At 41.9% G+C, this 17518-nt stretch overlaps 1 protein-coding gene and 1 long non-coding RNA gene across 5 annotated transcripts in view; one reads left to right on the plus strand and one right to left on the minus strand.

The window, feature by feature from the left end:
• Positions 1-17518, minus strand: part of DTNB (dystrobrevin, beta) — a 210494-nt gene that overhangs the window by 64430 nt on the left and 128546 nt on the right. For all 4 annotated transcript variants that reach the window (XM_010840575.1, XM_010840576.1, XM_010840573.1 and 1 more), the window contains exon 9: positions 11661-11738. In XM_010840575.1, coding sequence (XP_010838877.1) covers positions 11661-11738 — 78 coding nt within the window. The remainder of the gene's footprint in view (positions 1-11660; positions 11739-17518) is intronic.
• On the plus strand, positions 1872-9785 carry LOC104989043. The gene is made up of 3 exons (XR_825315.1): positions 1872-6471; positions 6968-7163; positions 7339-9785. It is a non-coding gene; the product is annotated as an uncharacterized LOC104989043 (long non-coding RNA).

Genomic DNA, 17518 nt, shown 5'->3' on the forward strand with positions numbered 1-17518 from the left:
GCAGAGAAGGAATAGGAGAAAAGCCAGAAAGCATAGTATCTACAGGCAAGCACAGAAAGTGTTTCAAGTACAAGGCAGCAATCATCTACATCAAATGCCACTGACAGGTCAAGCCCGGAAGTCCTGAGAATTCACCACTGGATTTAGCATGTGGGAAGTCTCTGGTCTCCTTGACAAAAGTAGTTTTGGCAGAGTAACGGGCATGAAAATCTGACCGTGATGTGTTCCAAAGGAAATGGCAGAACAGAAACTGGAGACGTTTACTCTAGAAGCAACAGTCCATTAAACTCCATTTTAGGATGATACGAAGACTGCTATTCAGAACTAGTGTTGTTTGCCAGATGATTAGGGATCTAGGCCAAAACGAAAAGCATTAACAGTAGCTGCTTATGGCAAATGAGGAATTTAAATGCCCATGAATCTTTTGACAATTTTGTTTGGGGCAGACTCTTGAGAGTCTCTTGGACTGCAAGGAGATCAAAACAGTCAATCCTAAAGGAAATCAACCTTGAATATTTATTGGAAGGACTGATGCTAAAGCTGAAGCTCCAATACTTTGGCCACTTGATATGAAGAGCCAACTCACTGGAAAAGACCCTGATGCTGGGAAAGACTGAAGGCAGAAGGAGAAGGGAACGACAGAGTTTGAGATGGTTAGATGGCATCACCGACTCAATAGACATGAATTTGAGCAAACTCCAGGAGATAGTGGAGAACAGAGGAGCCTGGCGTGCTGCAATCAATAGGGTTGCAAAGAGTCAGACAGGACTTAGCAACTGAACAACAATGGGTGTTATGTCATTCTACTCACATTCAAAAATGTACCTGTTTTTCAGATTTACTTTTTGATAAACCCTTTCTTTTTTGATTATGCATACATGCACTGAATGTGCTGCAATGTGTATATGCAACATATATACAATCCCAACTTACAAACAGATTTTGCTTTAGAACTCTGTTTTTCTAAAACAAAGTCAATCCTTTGGAATATTTTGGAATCCTATAACAAATAAAATAATGAAAATAACTGTTCTATTTCTAAGCTATCAAAAGTTAATTCAATCCATAAAAGTAGGTGATTTGCACGCCTGAGTACACAATAGTTTGAATGGCACTTCTGATGGAGATTGGGCATGTGAGTCAATGTTTGGAGCACTGACTAGAGTCAGCACTGTGCCAGGACAGGAGGACATGAGCAAAACCCAGACGTGGATTTTTCTACTTGACTGTTAACATCAAGAGAGCAATAGTCAAGTAGAAAAGAGATGATCACACAAATAAGGAAAACTCCAAGTATAATGAGTGTTATGACGATAAGGACACTGTTCTCCTATGAGAGGAAGTAATAGTAGAATTTTACCCAATTAGGGAGACCAGCAAAGACAAGGGTGATTAAAATGAACCAAAGTTAAAAAGAGAAGTGACCATGAGATGAATACATTTCTCCCCAGGTACCTAAAGAGAGTTCTTTCCCTCATAAGGCATCTCCCAGCTCTAAACCAATGGTAATAATGAGCATAGTTGGGGACAGAAGGTCCTGATGGGACTGCAGGGTCAAAGGCAGCATTTCTAAAAACACATTTCCCCAGACTTCTTCCTTTAGAACCCTCAAGCTTCTACTGAATCAAATTACCTGGGAACGAGGCCTGGGAATATGCATTTGAAACAAGCTTCCAGGGCTCCCGCTGCACACTGCAGTATGAGAATGGCTCTCCAAAACAACAGAGGCTTGGGATCCTAGGTGACAGTCTCATAGCTCCAGCAGAATCTCCAGTGTTAGCAAGAGAGGGCGCCTTTGGCCCAGGTTAAGAACACACCCGTGGGCAAGGTAGCATGGGGAAGGGATCTGATGGTGGGTGGGGGTGGTGAGGGGGTGGGTGGCTGGGATGAAGGGTAAGCAGGGGTGGGACAAGGTCAGAGACACTACAAGCAAGCATGCTAGAGCCAGTGTGCACCCCTGGTAGCAGAATTATTTACTAAGTAAAAGGCAGCAGAGCATAGCAACCGAGAACTCGGGCACAGGAGTCAGGCAGTCCTGGGTTTAATCCAAACTCTGACACTTGTTAGCCATGTGAGCTTGGACATTAACCTCTCTATGTCTTAGTCTTCTCATTTGTAAAATCACAATAATACAAAATCTACCTCATGAAATATTTACTTTAGAGAGTGTTGGGAGGATTAAATACCATAACATAGCAGTTACTACCAACAAAGTACTGTGACCCATCAGAGACTTTTACAGATCTTCTGTTTGTTCTTAGAACAATCTTCCATAAAAGGCATTACCTGTAATCTTCTCAGCTTCGTACTCCAGCCCTGACCTCTCCCCAGAGCTCCAGAATCATGTAACTTTGATGCCCGTTCAGCATCTGCCCTTGCCTGCCTAACAGGCATCTCAAGCCCAACATGTTCAAAATACAGCTCAATTCTCCACACGTTCCTTGTTCACCTGCCACTCCCCGCAACTGGCTGGTTTAATAAACGGCATTCTCATTCACCCAGTCAACAAGCCCCAAAGCTGAGAAGTCTTCTTGATTTCTCTTTTCCTCCTGTTGCCCATCTAATCTCTTAACCAGGTCCTGCTGGCTCTACTTTCAGAACAGATCCCCAAACCAGCCACTCCTGCCACGCCTACTGCTGCCATACTCTCGTCTGGAAGTCCTCCCCCAGGGCCACTTGGTCTACTCCAAGAGCCTCGTGACTGTTTTCTTTTCTTCCACTCTAGTTCTCTACAGTCGAGTCTCCACACTGCAGAGATTTTTTTTAGTAACAAATCAGTTTGGGGAGGTGATGAAAATGTTCTCAAATCTATCGTGGTAATGGTTTTACAACTCTGTGAATATACTAAAAACCACTAAATGGTATGTGTTAAATGGACGAGTTGTATAATATATGACTTAACAATCATCTGTTTAAAAAATAAATCAGCAATTCTGAAACTGCTATGCACACTATCAGCCACCGACCAAATATGTAAACGGATGGTGACTGACGGGAGCCAGGTTTCTCACTGATAAAGAGTGGAAGTTACAGCTAACCAAGAGGGGCCAGCAGGAGTGTACTGCATCAGAACCGGATATTCCAGTATAATCCCTGTCCTTTATCTCTCAGCCCTCAGTGAAACAAGCAGGCATTGCTATACGATGCTACGTGCTTGAAATAACTGATGAAGAAAACCCCTTTCCTAGCAGAAATGCTGATCAAGGGGCAAGCAGCAGCAAGATTTGAGAAAAGGAGTAAGTTTCTGGATCAAGCCTGGTGGATTTTTGCCTTCAAGGAGCTAAGGGTCTTGAAAAGCATGAAACAAATGGCTAATAACAATTCTATGATATGTACAAGATGCTACAGATCATAGAAGACGAACACTTCATCTAGCTTTAGGGTACTAGGGAAGGCTTCCTGGAGGTGGTGAAGCTAAGTTGAGAAGGCAGAATTAGATGACAAAGAGAAGGAAATAACAGGAAAAAGGATGGGAGGCACCAAGGCAGAGCAGCATATGCGCCGACCTGCTTGGGGAACTGTGAGTGATTAAGTAACTCTGAGAATAAATGCCAAGTAGAAACCATGGAATAGGTACGGCTGCAGAGGATGGCAAGGGTCAGCTCAGAAATGAAGAATGTGCCTTGCACCTTGCAGAACTGCACTGCCACTAGCCACCTGTGGCTGTTTAAATTCAAATTAATTTAAGTAAAATTAAAAATTCACTGTGTTGCATCAGTCATATTTCAAGTGTACAGTACCCACACATGACTAATGGCTACCAGACGGGTTAGCACAGAACATTTCCATGCTTTTGGACAGCACTGCAGAAGGGAAGAGCCACTGAAGATTTTTATCCAGGAGCATAACATACTCAGACCTGTACTTCAGAAAAATCCCTTTGGTCGCAAAAACGAGATTGGATTGGTGGGGAGCAGATTAGAGTTTTCCTAATGAGATCCAGGAAAAAGGTTAAGACCTTATACTACAGCACTGATTTGTTTTAAGTGTCTGCTTATTAAAAGAAATTGAAACATTTTAATAGTTTGATGGGGATGAAAAACCAAGTCCGTCTAAGCCAGACCAGCACAGGAATTTGAGCATCACTATAGGAGTTTCCGTCGTGTGTGCAAGCTCATGGAGCATCTTAATAGCATCTTATTAGAAAGCAATGTGCTGCACCTAGTCAGCTTCTTAGCAGCAGGGACAGTCATGAGGTATCCAAGGCAACAGCCTCCAAAGCATATGTAAAAATGTGTGTGTGTGTGTGAGAGAGAGAGACTGACTGTGTATATGTTCTACTGGCCATTTGTCAGATCTCAAGAATTCATGCAATGGTGTGGTTCCCTGACGTCCCCTAGGCTCCTCTAACTCACATAACCTTGCTAACTTCCTCCCAAAATCTTCCTTCTGTGTTTTGACCAAAGGTACCTAGCTCAAACCAGAAAGAAAACCAACCACTCCCTTCCTCAGCACCCCCACATTCAAAATGTAGCAAGCCCGTCTTCAAGCCCAAGATCCCTCAAGCATCTCAATCGAAATGTGGGGACACTCAACTCACGATTTCTCCCCCAGACCTGCTCCTTCTTCCCCTCTGCTCTGCTGACGGTCCATCATGGATGCAATTCTTGCTCACATTCTGGATCTCAAGCCTCAGTCCAATGAGAGGAGGAAACTATTCATATCAAAGTTTGGAAGTATGGAGTTGGAAATACTCAAGCTTTTAATCTGTACTAACCTGAGTTAGAACTGCTGAAGGGTTTACCTTAAATGCTTGAATGGAAATGGAATTTAATCCCAACCCAGAAGCCACTGAAAACTGGCAGGCTGCCCAGGCCATCAGACAGACTCTGGAAATGTGCCAACTCTGCAGTTCCATAAGATTATGTGTTAATTTTCAATTACTCTGCTTTTCTGTCTTTCAAGGAAAAAAAAAAATTGGAGAAAAAATAATTGCTGAGTTGCCTTGGAGAGGTTGTCACAAAGAATTCATACAAGGTAGCTGTTTCAGGGCGCTGCCGAAAACCTCATTAGTTTTTGCTTTCCACCAAACTCTATTTTTCTCATTTCACAGAAAGAGAGAATCAGTGGCCCGAGTCCACACATGCACAGTGTCTGCCTTGACCAATTTCATTTTGTCTCTCTTCTCAGTTTCCCCACATCTCTTTTGTTTTCAGTCTGAAAAGGCAGCGTTCTGTGGCTTCTGTCACTCCACTGCCTTCTGTAGATAACAAGATAAGCTCTTTATCTTGCCGCCCAGTCAGAAAGCCATTTTAAAACCCGTATAGGACAACTCACCTCTTAACTTGGTCACGTTTCTATAGCTCAGAAGTAGTACTTAAACTGTGGCACCTCCTGGCCTTTAAAAACTGCTTCTCCTTCTTGTGAAGTATGGATTAAAATAAAAAGGCTCCGATAAAATCTTGCCCTTATTTAAGGTCCCTTGCAACTGGTGACTTACTCAGGATCTGTGGCTCTTGTATTTACCTGTTCACCACTCAAAGGGGGTGTTATGTCCCACGCAATCATCTCCATAAACTGAACAGAATAGCAAGAATTATTTAACCCTTGAGAAAAATTAAGAGGGTAAGGGAACAAAGGTCTCCTGAAAGAAATCCATGCACGTGGAGGTGTGATATAATATGCTTTCACGTGTACTTCTTTCAGAAACCACCTGAGAAAGAAGTTTATAGTGACATGTCTCCTCAGCAGCCCCACCTTCTCCAGGGAAGTAGACTCACCCTTGTTTGTGAATTGACCCCTACCCATTCAACCATGTTATTCTAGGTGGGGCCACTGAACAGAAAACACCGGGGTGGGTAACACGACCCAAGATGGATCCAATGTAACTTCCATTGAAAGTTTTCAAACTGGATCCACCTAGAGCAATGAGGTTACGAAATGTGAACACATGGGTCTCCTGGCTTTGTTCCCTGCTGCGTGGAATGATAGTTACATTAGGGAAGAAGGAGCAGATGTGCAGTAGAGAGGAGCAAGGAGGCGATGGGTGGGGGAAACACCTACAGCAGTTAGAGTTCCCCTTGCTCTGTCCGCCCAGGGGCCCAGCCACTACCCCCTGCTCTGCCCACAGCCTGGTTACAAAAACAAAAAAATCTTCTTGTTTTCCCTAAGCCAATTCAAACTGACCTTCTATTATTTGTAGCCAAGAATTATGACTAAAATAGAAACTAATACTGGGAGTGGGGTGTAACGCTGATTGGAACTAGCTGAGTCAAGAAGTGTCAATGGTAGCAAAACTCTCCATCCAGGGAGGGAATACGTCAATCTTTGCTACATGGCTACAGAGCAAAGCCACTGGTTAAACTGTAATCTCTGGGATCCTAGGACTTGGATCTTGTGCCCCTCTGGCTGGAGCCCTAAGCACTTTGAGAGGAGTAACAGGACACAGTGGGGCTTTCCTGAAGTCTTTAATATGATGTTCCAAGAGACAGAGACACGTTGTCTGGAAGCCAGTAGCCTCAGCCCACCAAGGTGAGATGATCAGGACAAGTTGGGTTTTTATGGGGGTTGTATTGTTCCAGAAACCACAGGCATAAATCTCAGCTCTGGCAGGGTAGGGCAGGGGCAGGTGCCCAGTTATGTAGACATTCTGAGGCTGTAAGTGCTTCTTACACAGACTATGAGCCATCATTCTGTATTTCCCCCCACAGAGCCTTCCCATTCCCAGGTGGGCTTTCCTCTGGGTCTCTCAGTTGGCTTAGGTTTTAGTTCTCTCCAGTCTGGAAAAATCAGTTACCATTCAGCCATCTGCTTTGCTGCTTCCAAAATGTTCTTGCTATTGTTTCCTCGCCCATTTTTCTCTGTTGTTGTGGGCTTCTACTAAAAAAAAAAAATCTCTTGACTGTCATTTTCATGGTGTTTCAGGAGGAAATGGGCAGATATGGCTTAATATGTCCTATTTCCTGTGACTTTCCTCCCCCCTTCCCCCCTACCCCGCTTCTCTAAATTACAATTATCCTATTTTCAGATATCTGCTGTTACAGACTTGTGAGTTGCAGTTGTAGCTGTGAGTTGTAAAGATGTGAGCGTTCTTAAAACTTCTCATTCGGTCACGGTAGACTAGGTTAATGAATCACAAAAGAGCTGAGCCTGATGAATGGACGTTACCCAGATATCCGGGACCCCATGCTGTCTGCAGGAGGTGGGTAAGACCTCCAGGAAAGGTGAGTGCGCACTCGTAGTCATATTGCTGCACTGTGTCAGGAAGAAAAGCTCGTGGGGAGGGAAGTGTGTGTGTGTGTGTGCGCGCGTGCACATGTGCACACCTCTGCACACCTCTCTGTGCTGGGCAGCAAAACAGCACTCTGCCAACAACCTCTGGTATTTTTCTATTTACAGGATCTCTGCTGCTCTTGACAGTACAACCTTCTTTAGGGGAAATGCTCCTCCCTCAATTCTCCTGATACAGGTCTGAGAGTCTGGCTCCCTCTCTCTCACACACACACACACACGAGGATAGGCAGTAATGCCATCCAGGACAACAAGAATCCTTTCCTGGAGTCTCCTAATCTGAAAGAAGAAAGGCACAACCTCTCGAGTGACAAGGCTGAGGATGTGAGTTGGAAGCCACTGGCACCTTGAGCAGTGGCTGTTCTATAGGAGGAGGGAATGAAGACTGCCCTCTGAGAGGAGCCAAGAGATGGAGAAGCCAAAGGTGGACGTCTCGGTGGCAGTTCAGCTTCTGCTCTTCCCTTTCTTCTTTTTGTTGGGCTGTGCTGGTCTTTGTTGCAGCGCATTCCAGGGGCTTCTCCAGCTGCAGTATGAGGGCTACTCTGTTTGCTGTATGCAGGCTCAGATGCCCCACGGCATGTGGGATCTTAGTTCCCCGATCAGAGGTCAAATCTGCATCCCCTGCATTAGAAGATGGACCCTCAATCCCCGGACCACCAGGGAAGTCCGTACAAGGTTGTACACAAGACTTTTACAATGTTTTCATCTGGCTTAACTGGGTTTGTGCTTTTTTAGATTTTAATACTTGAAGTTAAAAGAGTTAAAACTACTGTACCAAACAAATGCACAAAGTCAAAAGTTTCATCCTGGAGGTTTTTGTTGATGTCAAAGTTATATGAAGTGCCCACAGAATTGTAAACATTTTTATGTGTATAAATAATTAAAGGCAAAGCTTTAGAATACATTAAAAATATCAGCATCATTTTTCATATTGGTTTGAATATAAGGTATGACTTAAAATAGTACAATAGTGCAGACCATAATAATGTAATCACATTCTGAACCTTGGGGAAATAGACGGGTAGAAGCAAGCCTCAGAGGAAATTAACTAGCAGAGGGGCAATTTAAGTCTGTTTTAAAGTTCTGGAAGTTTGTTTGTTTTTAAGTATACTGTTCTGATTCTTTAACAGAAGCACATTTCTAGAAACTACTCAGTCTCAGACAAAGACGAAATTTCTTTTCAACTATAAACATGTCAATATGAGAATATTAGAAGAATATTTGGAGGGCAAATCCCTAGAGGGGAACCTTTCAGGTACATAATTTACAGTTTCTCACATGATTGTCAGCATCTCAGCCCTTTATAAGGTTTTCTTCTGTAAAAAGTAACCATTACATTTGAGACCATCTTTTCCTGAGCTAATCAAATATTTTTTCACCACTGGGGCTGTGACTATTTTTATATGCATGGCCTATCAGAAAGGTAGAAATTGGAACTCTTAATTTTTTCCTGGGGCGTTTTTGATACTGTGTGTATTCTTATTTGACTCAGTGACTTACGTCTTATGCTGAGTTCTAAAGAAAACCTCATTCTGGAGAGTAGCCTTATGCCCCCCGAGGATTCTTTGCCCTGGCAGAGGAAGGATCTATGACTGGGATGACGTGTCAGGCTCCTGGCTTTTCTCAGACTCTGGAGACACAGGTCTGACGACATTCAGAGGAGAAAACAAACATGGATGAGTCCTCGAGGAAGTAAATAGGGTACTATCTGAAATTTATACGGGTTAGTAACTGGGGCCAGGAAGAGCCAGATCTATGAGTTATGCAATTAATGTCTGGATGTTATATCATCATTTCATTCTGAATAGAAATGAAATCTCCTAAAGTTCTAAGGACAATATTGCTGGACAGGGGCATCTTGTTCCCACGCAGCCTCTCTAACAACTACTCTTCATGCTAAGTCACAGAGCTCTGCCTTTGCTCCAGTCTCTTAGGGCTTTGGCCTCGCTTGGTCTGCTGGTCAGCCCCTGGAGAGTCTGTGACTACCACCGCTAGCACTGACGAAGCCTACCCAGAAAGAGATGCTAGCTGAACTGCTGACTTTAAAATATTCACCCAGGTTATACAGTATCATCTGAAACAACTTTCAGAAATCGTAGATATTTTGTGACTGACAATGGCAGCTGGCCGCTGACTACTGAGCTGGGGCTTTATGCAGCAACATCAAGCTTAAGGGTAGCAGTCCTTCTAGAGAGGAGCTGTGATGATTATTACTCCAACTCCCTTCTTTCAGCCTGCTCAAGCAATGAAGTATCATCCAGAAAAATGTACTCCCTCCAACAGACTCTAGCAACTGCATTCAGCTGTGGGTCCCTAAATGCACAGTGCCCTTGGTCACCATACACTTAGGGCCCTCAGGGAGTCAGATGACAAAACTAGTAAGTGAAGAGAACTCAGGTGAAGTGAAGTCCTTATAAATGGCGCTGCTAAAACATAAAACCTGGACTTTCCTGCTAGCTAAGATGGTAAAGGATCTGCCTGTAATATAGGAGACCTGGGTTTGATCCCTGGGTGGGGAAGATCCCCTGGAGTAGGGAATGGCAACCCACTCCAGAATTCTTGTCTGGAAAATTCCACGGACAGAGGAGCCTGGCGGGCTACAGTTCATGGGGTTGCAAAGAGCCAGATACGACTGAGCGACTAACAAAACATAAAACCCACAAGCTGACTTCTTTCAATAATCTACCTTGTCTTCTGAGTTCTGAAGCAGAAACATTCCTGAGTTGATACTTAGATTCTGGGTCTGGCTCTGAATGTTACGGGTGTTTACCATAAAAAGCTAAGGCCAGCAAGGGTGACTGTAAAATCGAGGCAGGTGGGAGAGCTTCTACTGCCGTGTATTCTTTCATAAGCCTCCTGTTCCTCTGAGAAAGGACATCCTCTGTAAATCAGCCCCTCCTCCCCACCTGTTCTCTCATTAGTTCACTTCCTAAATACCAAGGACAGTAGCTTACATCCTCGCATACACACCCCATAATGTAGATACTATTATTGTCCTCATTCTACAGATAAATCAACCAAGATAAGAATCTTGTGCAAGGTCAGGTGAGAGCCAGGATTCAAACACAAAGTCAAAGGGCTCAGAAATCTGTGCAGAGTTGAGACTGCTCATACCACTCAATTTTGCCCCAAAGAAGCAGTGTAGCTACTGTCCTGCTGGAGCGTCCCAACAAGGCTGCAGACAAGCACTGTCATCTGGTCAGGGTGCTGAGTGTCCATGTGGGTAACACTGCATTAGCAAGTCACTCTGGTTTGTTAAGTCCCTAAATCCTCTACTGCAGGGTGGCAGATTCCTACGGTTTACTCCTTCATTTCTTTCTAAGGCTATTTCCCAAATTGCTTGATGATAAGAATCACCTGGAATACTTGCTAACCATGTGGCTTCCCAGGATCTCAGGGTCCACTCGGTCTGAGAAATGTGTGATCCCAGAAATGCGTATGTTTAGCAAGTGACCCAGCTGATGCTTCTCATCACTCCAGGCTGGGAAACACTGCTCACGGAGTTTTACCTAATGTGAACAAACATAATTGCTCTTAAGTATTAATATCTTAAGTATTATATATATAAAGTCAAAGTATTATTACATAGATGACATTTCTTTGGTTAAATTAATCCAAAGCGATCAGTACACATAGTTTTCTTCAGGTTTACAGTACAAAGCGCTCTTCTTCAGGAAGGACTTGGGGAGTAGGTGGGAATATCTTTGAGTTTTTTTGTATTTTTTTTTGAGCGATGACTCCTAGAAAGAATTCTTTATTGGTGTGCCCTTGAGAAATTTTCTGCATTGCTCTGGTGAGGGAACAGCTTAAATCAGATGGGAAGTCAACCATTTCATACAGCTCTTTCAAGTCCTGCCTAAGAGAATTTTGGAGAAGAGTAATGAAATAAAGAGGAGAAAGGAGTATACTGTTCTAGTGCCTTGAAGGACCCTAAGGAAAGTCCTTGTGTAATTAAGAGAGAAACTCAGGCTTTTCAACTTAGATGCTTATAAATTCTATACAGAATGATGTAGGAGAACATAAGGAATCAGCTCAATTTATGCAGTCCAATCAGAAAGCAGAAATGATCTTTGACTTTCCAAGAACTCTAATGCAAAACTGTTGAAATTCATGCTCATCAAATATTGTTTAATGTTAAAAAAATAAAGAGATCTCAAACAAGCCTAATCCGTTTTGACACCATGTTCACTGGTTGTCATAAAGGGACAGTATCCACCTCAGGCACCACTCAAAAGCAGGCTCCTTCAGCTGCTATATTTATAAGTTAGTAGGGAACAAAACAGGAGGGTAAAACATAGAAAATAATATAAAAAGACAGTCAGAGGAAGAGAAGGAAAGCCAGTCCTTTCTGCCCTGTGGAATGCTCTGCTTCTCAGGGCAGAGGTTAGAAGCCAACTCCCAGCGGGGACCGAGGCACAAGCATGACATACCTCTTGGTGGGCGTGGGCGCCCCAGAGGACATGTGGCTCACCATGGTGTCATTCAGGTTCGTCGGAGGGCGAGGAGGACTGGAAGAAAAGACATTGACATTATATTAATAATTACCAGTGAAATGAGGGGAAACAAATGGAAAAGTGATAAGGGCAAAGGACCAACTACTAATATCGCTCCTGATATGCACAGAGGGATCCATGAGGAATGGGGCCTGAAATCAGTACTTTCAGCCTAAGTAAACTCAGCAAGAAGGTCAAAGCCAAAGGACCCTAGAGCCACCCAATAGGAACAGCAAATTGTACCCACATGGCTGAAAGTTAAAGTGTTAGTTGCTCAGTCGTGTCTGACTCTTTGAGACCCCAAGGACTGTAGCCCACCAGGTTTCTCTGTCCATGGGATTTCCCAGGCAAGAATACTAGAGTGGGTAGCCATTCCCTTCTCCAGGGGATCTTCCTGACCCAGGGGTCAAACCCTGGGTCTTCTCCACTGTAGGCAGATTCTTTACCATCTGAGCCATCAGGGATGTAACTCTGGTGGCTCTTGTTTTACAGTTTTAGCACACAAGAATCTGAATTCTGCATTCCAGGTGTTTACAGGAACACTAGGTGTGTGGCGTCTGTGGTGTATTACAAAGGTTACAGCAGCAACATGCCTGCTTTTCCTGAGATTTGGTTAAAGTTCACGGTCTTCCCTCAGATTTAGTTTGTATACAATTTACTGAAACAATTAAATTGTTAAATATTAAGTTCTTTTATCAATCCTTTACTAGAGCGTTAACAATGAGGCCATATCTGTAATCCAAATTTAAATTTGAAGGTAAGCATTTTTGATAACTTGTCTTTATTGGTCAGTTTTCTGGACTCAAGGTTTCTTTCTTCCTCCTGTGAGTCTTGAATGAATGATTCCAAACTAACCAAAAAGAATCTGTGATTCTGCCTTTCAGCCATTCTTCAGCCCCTCTCCTTACCCACAAAGTTCAGTTACAAAGGGCTTCTGTCTTACACTTGGAACCACATGACTATTGCTAAATATTCCTCCTGGGAAATCACTCACTTCCTCTCCTAAACTGAAAGAAGTATTTTTCAGAGAAATTTGTCCATCAACAGCAGAACTGTGAGGCAGAGAAGTCTTTCTCTCATATTTAGGTGTTTGAGAATGACCTCCTGGCTCCTTCTTATCTCTTAATAGCTGAGTTAATTATGAAATTGTTTTTTAGAGGTTATATTTAGCAAGTCCTAGTGAATACATATATGCATGCATGCATGTTAAGAAGCTTCAGTCGTGTTTGACTCTTTGTGACCTTATGGACTGTAGCCCACCAGGCTCCTCTGTCTATGGAATTCTCCAGGCAAGAATACTGGAGTGGGTTGCCATTTCCTTCTCCAGGGGATCTTCCCGACTTAGGGATCGAACCTGTGTCTCTTACATCTCCTACATTACATTGGCAGGCAGGTTCTTTAGCATTAGCACCCTAGGAAACCCCGTATATTTTGGCCACACCATGTTGTATGTGGGATCTCAGTTCCTCGACCAGGTATGGAACCTGCGTCCCCTGCATTGGAAGTGCGGAGTCGTAACCATCAGACTGCCAGGAAAGCCCCTATCCTAGTGAGTATTAAAGGACCAGAGCCTTTATTATTTTTGCAGGTTTCATAGTACATTCAAACACAGGCTCAAGGGAAAAGTTTCAGGTAGATCCAAAGTACTGAGAGATGGGTGGGTCTACCTCTGCACTTCTTTTTTAAAAACCAACTTCACTTCTGGATAGGGAAATATTTTTAATGATTTCTCATTTAATGGAGAGGATCAAAGATGGAAAGTAATTTGCAGGGCACAGATTTAGGTCTCTTGATTTTTAAGCCACAACACTATGCTTATTGTCACACATTTCTTCCTTTGCGTGACAAAGTAAGACATTCAGAACTGCAATATGCCTTTTGAGGCTGCAGTTCGATTCCACATTATTTATCTCACTACCTACTTTCCAGGCAGATATCCAGTTTTGCCCCCAAATTTCAAGCCTATTAATGGTAGTGCTGTGTTGAGTTATAATCCATTGTTTTAGGCTGGTTATTAATGGAAGTGAAGACGAAAATTAGCTTCATTTTACCCTAAACTTATATTCTTGCGATTCTTTTAAATCCATTGTCCAAAGGGGATAAGGAGACAATTCCTGTGACAGAAACAACTCCAGCATGATAGCTTTTCATTCTTAAGGCATCAGAAATATTCTGGTCCTGCAAACACAATGTGCTTTGCCTCTTTAATACACTATTATTGGCAACCCATTCCCAATATAGATAAGGACATGTTCATGTTGCTTTCAGAACTTATGCAGTTACCCAGTATATTTCAATATTGAAGATACTACTGCATTCAATTTCCTTTCTGACATTCTTTGAGGAAAAATGACAATAGGAAAAAAAACCAAGTTTGTTTTAATTCCCCAAACATGGATCCACATGATACAATTCATGATTTGTAGCATTCTGTTTGGTCTGATACCACAGAAGTTTTTAATAATTATCTTTATCTCTTGGTAGATACCATGATCGATTATTATCTTACAGCACACACAGCAAAGCTTCTCTAATATTCAAAACCAGACAGTACGGATTAGATTGTAAGTTGTAAATTAATCAGAACTGCCCACAAATTTCATACCCTTTCTGAACTCCTAACATGTTTTGCTAGGGAAATAGGTATGTGTTTGTAACCCAAGATCAAAGAGGCATCTGAAAACTTAAAGGGGGTCTTGACTGTAGAATCTACCACTAGACCCACTGAGAAAGCCAACAGCTTAGATGTGGTCTCACGAGATGTAATAAGTCAAAAATTACTCCCAGTTTCAAAGAAAAAAATTGTCATAGTCCTTGCAAGACAAAACTGAAAAGAATGCTTCTTTTAGGTGTTAGACATTAATGGTGCCGGTTGTAGAAACTTACTTACAAAGTAAGAGAATTGACACAACTCACCAGATCAGTTGTGTTGATCTTTTCCTTCAAAACTTACTGAATACCTTGAAGCAAAGACCACCAGATGTTCTATATCTTCCTTTGGTGAAGATATCAGCACGGATTTTTAGACACTAACAAATTCTGTGATATCCAAGTGACCATCAACTATCAGTACTGTGATTTCAGGGGTTCCAGCTTTGTTAACAAGACAGGCCAATTTTTTGGATGAGGAGATAGAAATAGATGAATGATCTAGATAAAAGGTAATTTGCTAGTCAGAAGAGGTGGATATGACAAGAAGACTCAGAATTTAATTCTTTTTTCTTAATGTATAGTTTTTGAGAATTTGTTAAGTACTATTATTATTATTATTTTTGGCCATGAGACAAGGCTTGTGGGATCTTAGTTCCTTGATTAAGGATTGAACTCAGGCCCTTGGCAGTGAAAAGCACGCAGTCCTAACCACTGGACCACCAGGGCATTCCCAATATAATTTGTTAATTCTTAATCAAAAGGAAAGGGGCATACCTACTGGGTACCTACTCATATAACATGAGTAAGACTATCTTTATCTTAATGACCTAACTATATGTATATGTATGTATGTGTGTGTCATCACACACATCATCATCACAAATGCAAACTATTGGGAGCAGCAATTCAGGCATTCTCAAGTGTTGAGAATTCAACCGATGAAGAGCTGTTATCCCTGCCTGGAAGAATAATGGGTTAACAGTTTTCAGGTAAAGTTACATTGAGGCGAGAGTTTTCCAGGTATAGAAAGATGGGTAACCAAGGCAGAGGAAATGGTAGGGAAAAAGGTACAAAATTCCAAAAGTACAAGGCATACTTGGGTCTCTGATTTATTTGGCTAGACTCAAAGGCTCTGGGAGGAGAGTAGCCAAAGATGCATCTGACAGGGAGATTAGGGTCAGAGTTCAATGATATCTGTTCTATCACAAGCTAAGAAGTTTGGACTTTATACTGTAGGCAGTGGGGGAGGCACTAAAAGTTTTTAAGCCAAGGATGACATGGCTATAGTAAGGTTTTGAAATGGTAATTCCAGAAGCTTGTAAAATACTGGTTTTAATCTGGGTGAACACAGGAATCATCAGGGAAGCTTTTTGTGCTGAGATACTCAAGCTGTACCTTCAGTTTGGTGAATCTGAATCTTCAGGGGCAAGAGCATTCTTTCTAATGCACACCCCCATTAAAAAATCAGTTATGTGAAGAGGTTTGAAAGGTGAAGGAATGGAAGCTGGGACCTCAAAGAAGAGGTTATGGCAACTGTCCAGATCAGTGATTACAAGGGTGGACACTGGTAGTTAAGATGGGGAAGAGACAGAGAGAAAACATTGCGGAGGTAATATAGATAAGATGTGGTGACAGATTAAGTGCATGTGGTCAGTGAATAAGGAATAACTGAGATTTTTACCTTGACTACTGGGTGGATAGTGGTATCCAAACTAGGGATCACAAGAGTAGGAAACAGGATTTGGTATTGGACTGGTGGGGGTAGAGAGAATGAGCAGGAAGCTAAAGATGAGTAGATTTCAGTGGTGAAGTTGTTGAATCTGAAGTGGCATTGTTAAGTATAGGTAAATGATATCTTACAAGCAGTCAGAAATAGGAGAATGGAACCCATGTGAAAATGTCAAGTTTGAAAACATTTGAGTATCATCATTTAAACTGTAGCTGTTCATTTGAGTACTCTGATCATTATAAAGGTACATTTTATTCTTTTAGGTGGAATAGGATAAGTTTGGGGAAATATCCAGCAATAGGGGGGCTTGGATAACAAGTATAGAGCTTCTGGTTACTGGTTAGACAAAACTCCTACTAGAAAGTAAAAATTTAACTTACTGTATAAGTCCGTTTTTTATGTTACTTCTCCTATGACCAGACCACTCCAGTTCATTCTGGTGGATACTGTGGAATGTTGACTAGCTTGAAATTAAAATTACTATAGAATCTCTTGTAAGATTTTTAAAGCCAGAAATAGATGAAGAATAGCTCATCGTGCCTTTAAAATCTTCCAGGACAAATTATATATAACTGTGTATTTCTTTCTTTATCAAATATTTGTTGTGTCTCTACAAAGTGGTAGGTACTGTGCCAACGGTGGGGATAAAAATTAAAAGGACAAAAACTTAAGTCTTACAAAGAATAAAAATACAGAAAAAATAATTACAATATAATGCAATAAGTATTTAATAAAAGTAAGAAAAACTGCAACATGCTATGGGGAAATACTGAGATCACTTCACCTCATAAATAAAATTTCAGTGTACTAAAGAACTAAGTATAAATGTTTACATAAATCAGAGGCAAACATACAGGTCTATGGATAGAGAGGATTTTCTAAGTTCAAAAGAAATGGAAAAATTAGGAAGAAAAAGACGGATGAATTCTAATGACTAGACTGGTTCCAAATAGGAAAAGGAGTACATCAAGGCTGTATATTGTCACCCTGTTTATTTAACTTATATGCAGAGTACATCATGAGAAATGCTGGGCTGGAAGAAACACAAGCTGGAATCAAGATTGCCGGGAGAAATATCAATAACCTCAGATATGCAGATGATGACACCACCCTTATGGCAGAAAGTAAAGAGGAACTAAAAAGCCTCTTGATGAAAGTGAAAGTGGAGAGTGAAAAAGTTGGCTTAAAGCTCAACATTCAGAAAACGAAGATCATGGAAACAGTGGAAACAGTGTCAGACTTTATTTTTTGGGGCTCCAAAATCACTGCAGATGGTGATTGCAGCCATGAAATTAAAAGACGCTTACTCCTTGGAAGGAAAGTTATGACCAACCTAGATAGCATATTCAAAAGCAGAGACATTACTTTGCCCACAAAGGTTCATCTAGTCAAGGCTATGGTTTTTCCTGCGGTC

Source organism: Bison bison, unplaced genomic scaffold, assembly GCF_000754665.1.
Source record: "Bison bison bison isolate TAMUID 2011002044 unplaced genomic scaffold, Bison_UMD1.0 scf7180017864145, whole genome shotgun sequence".
NCBI lineage: Eukaryota > Metazoa > Chordata > Mammalia > Artiodactyla > Bovidae > Bison > Bison bison.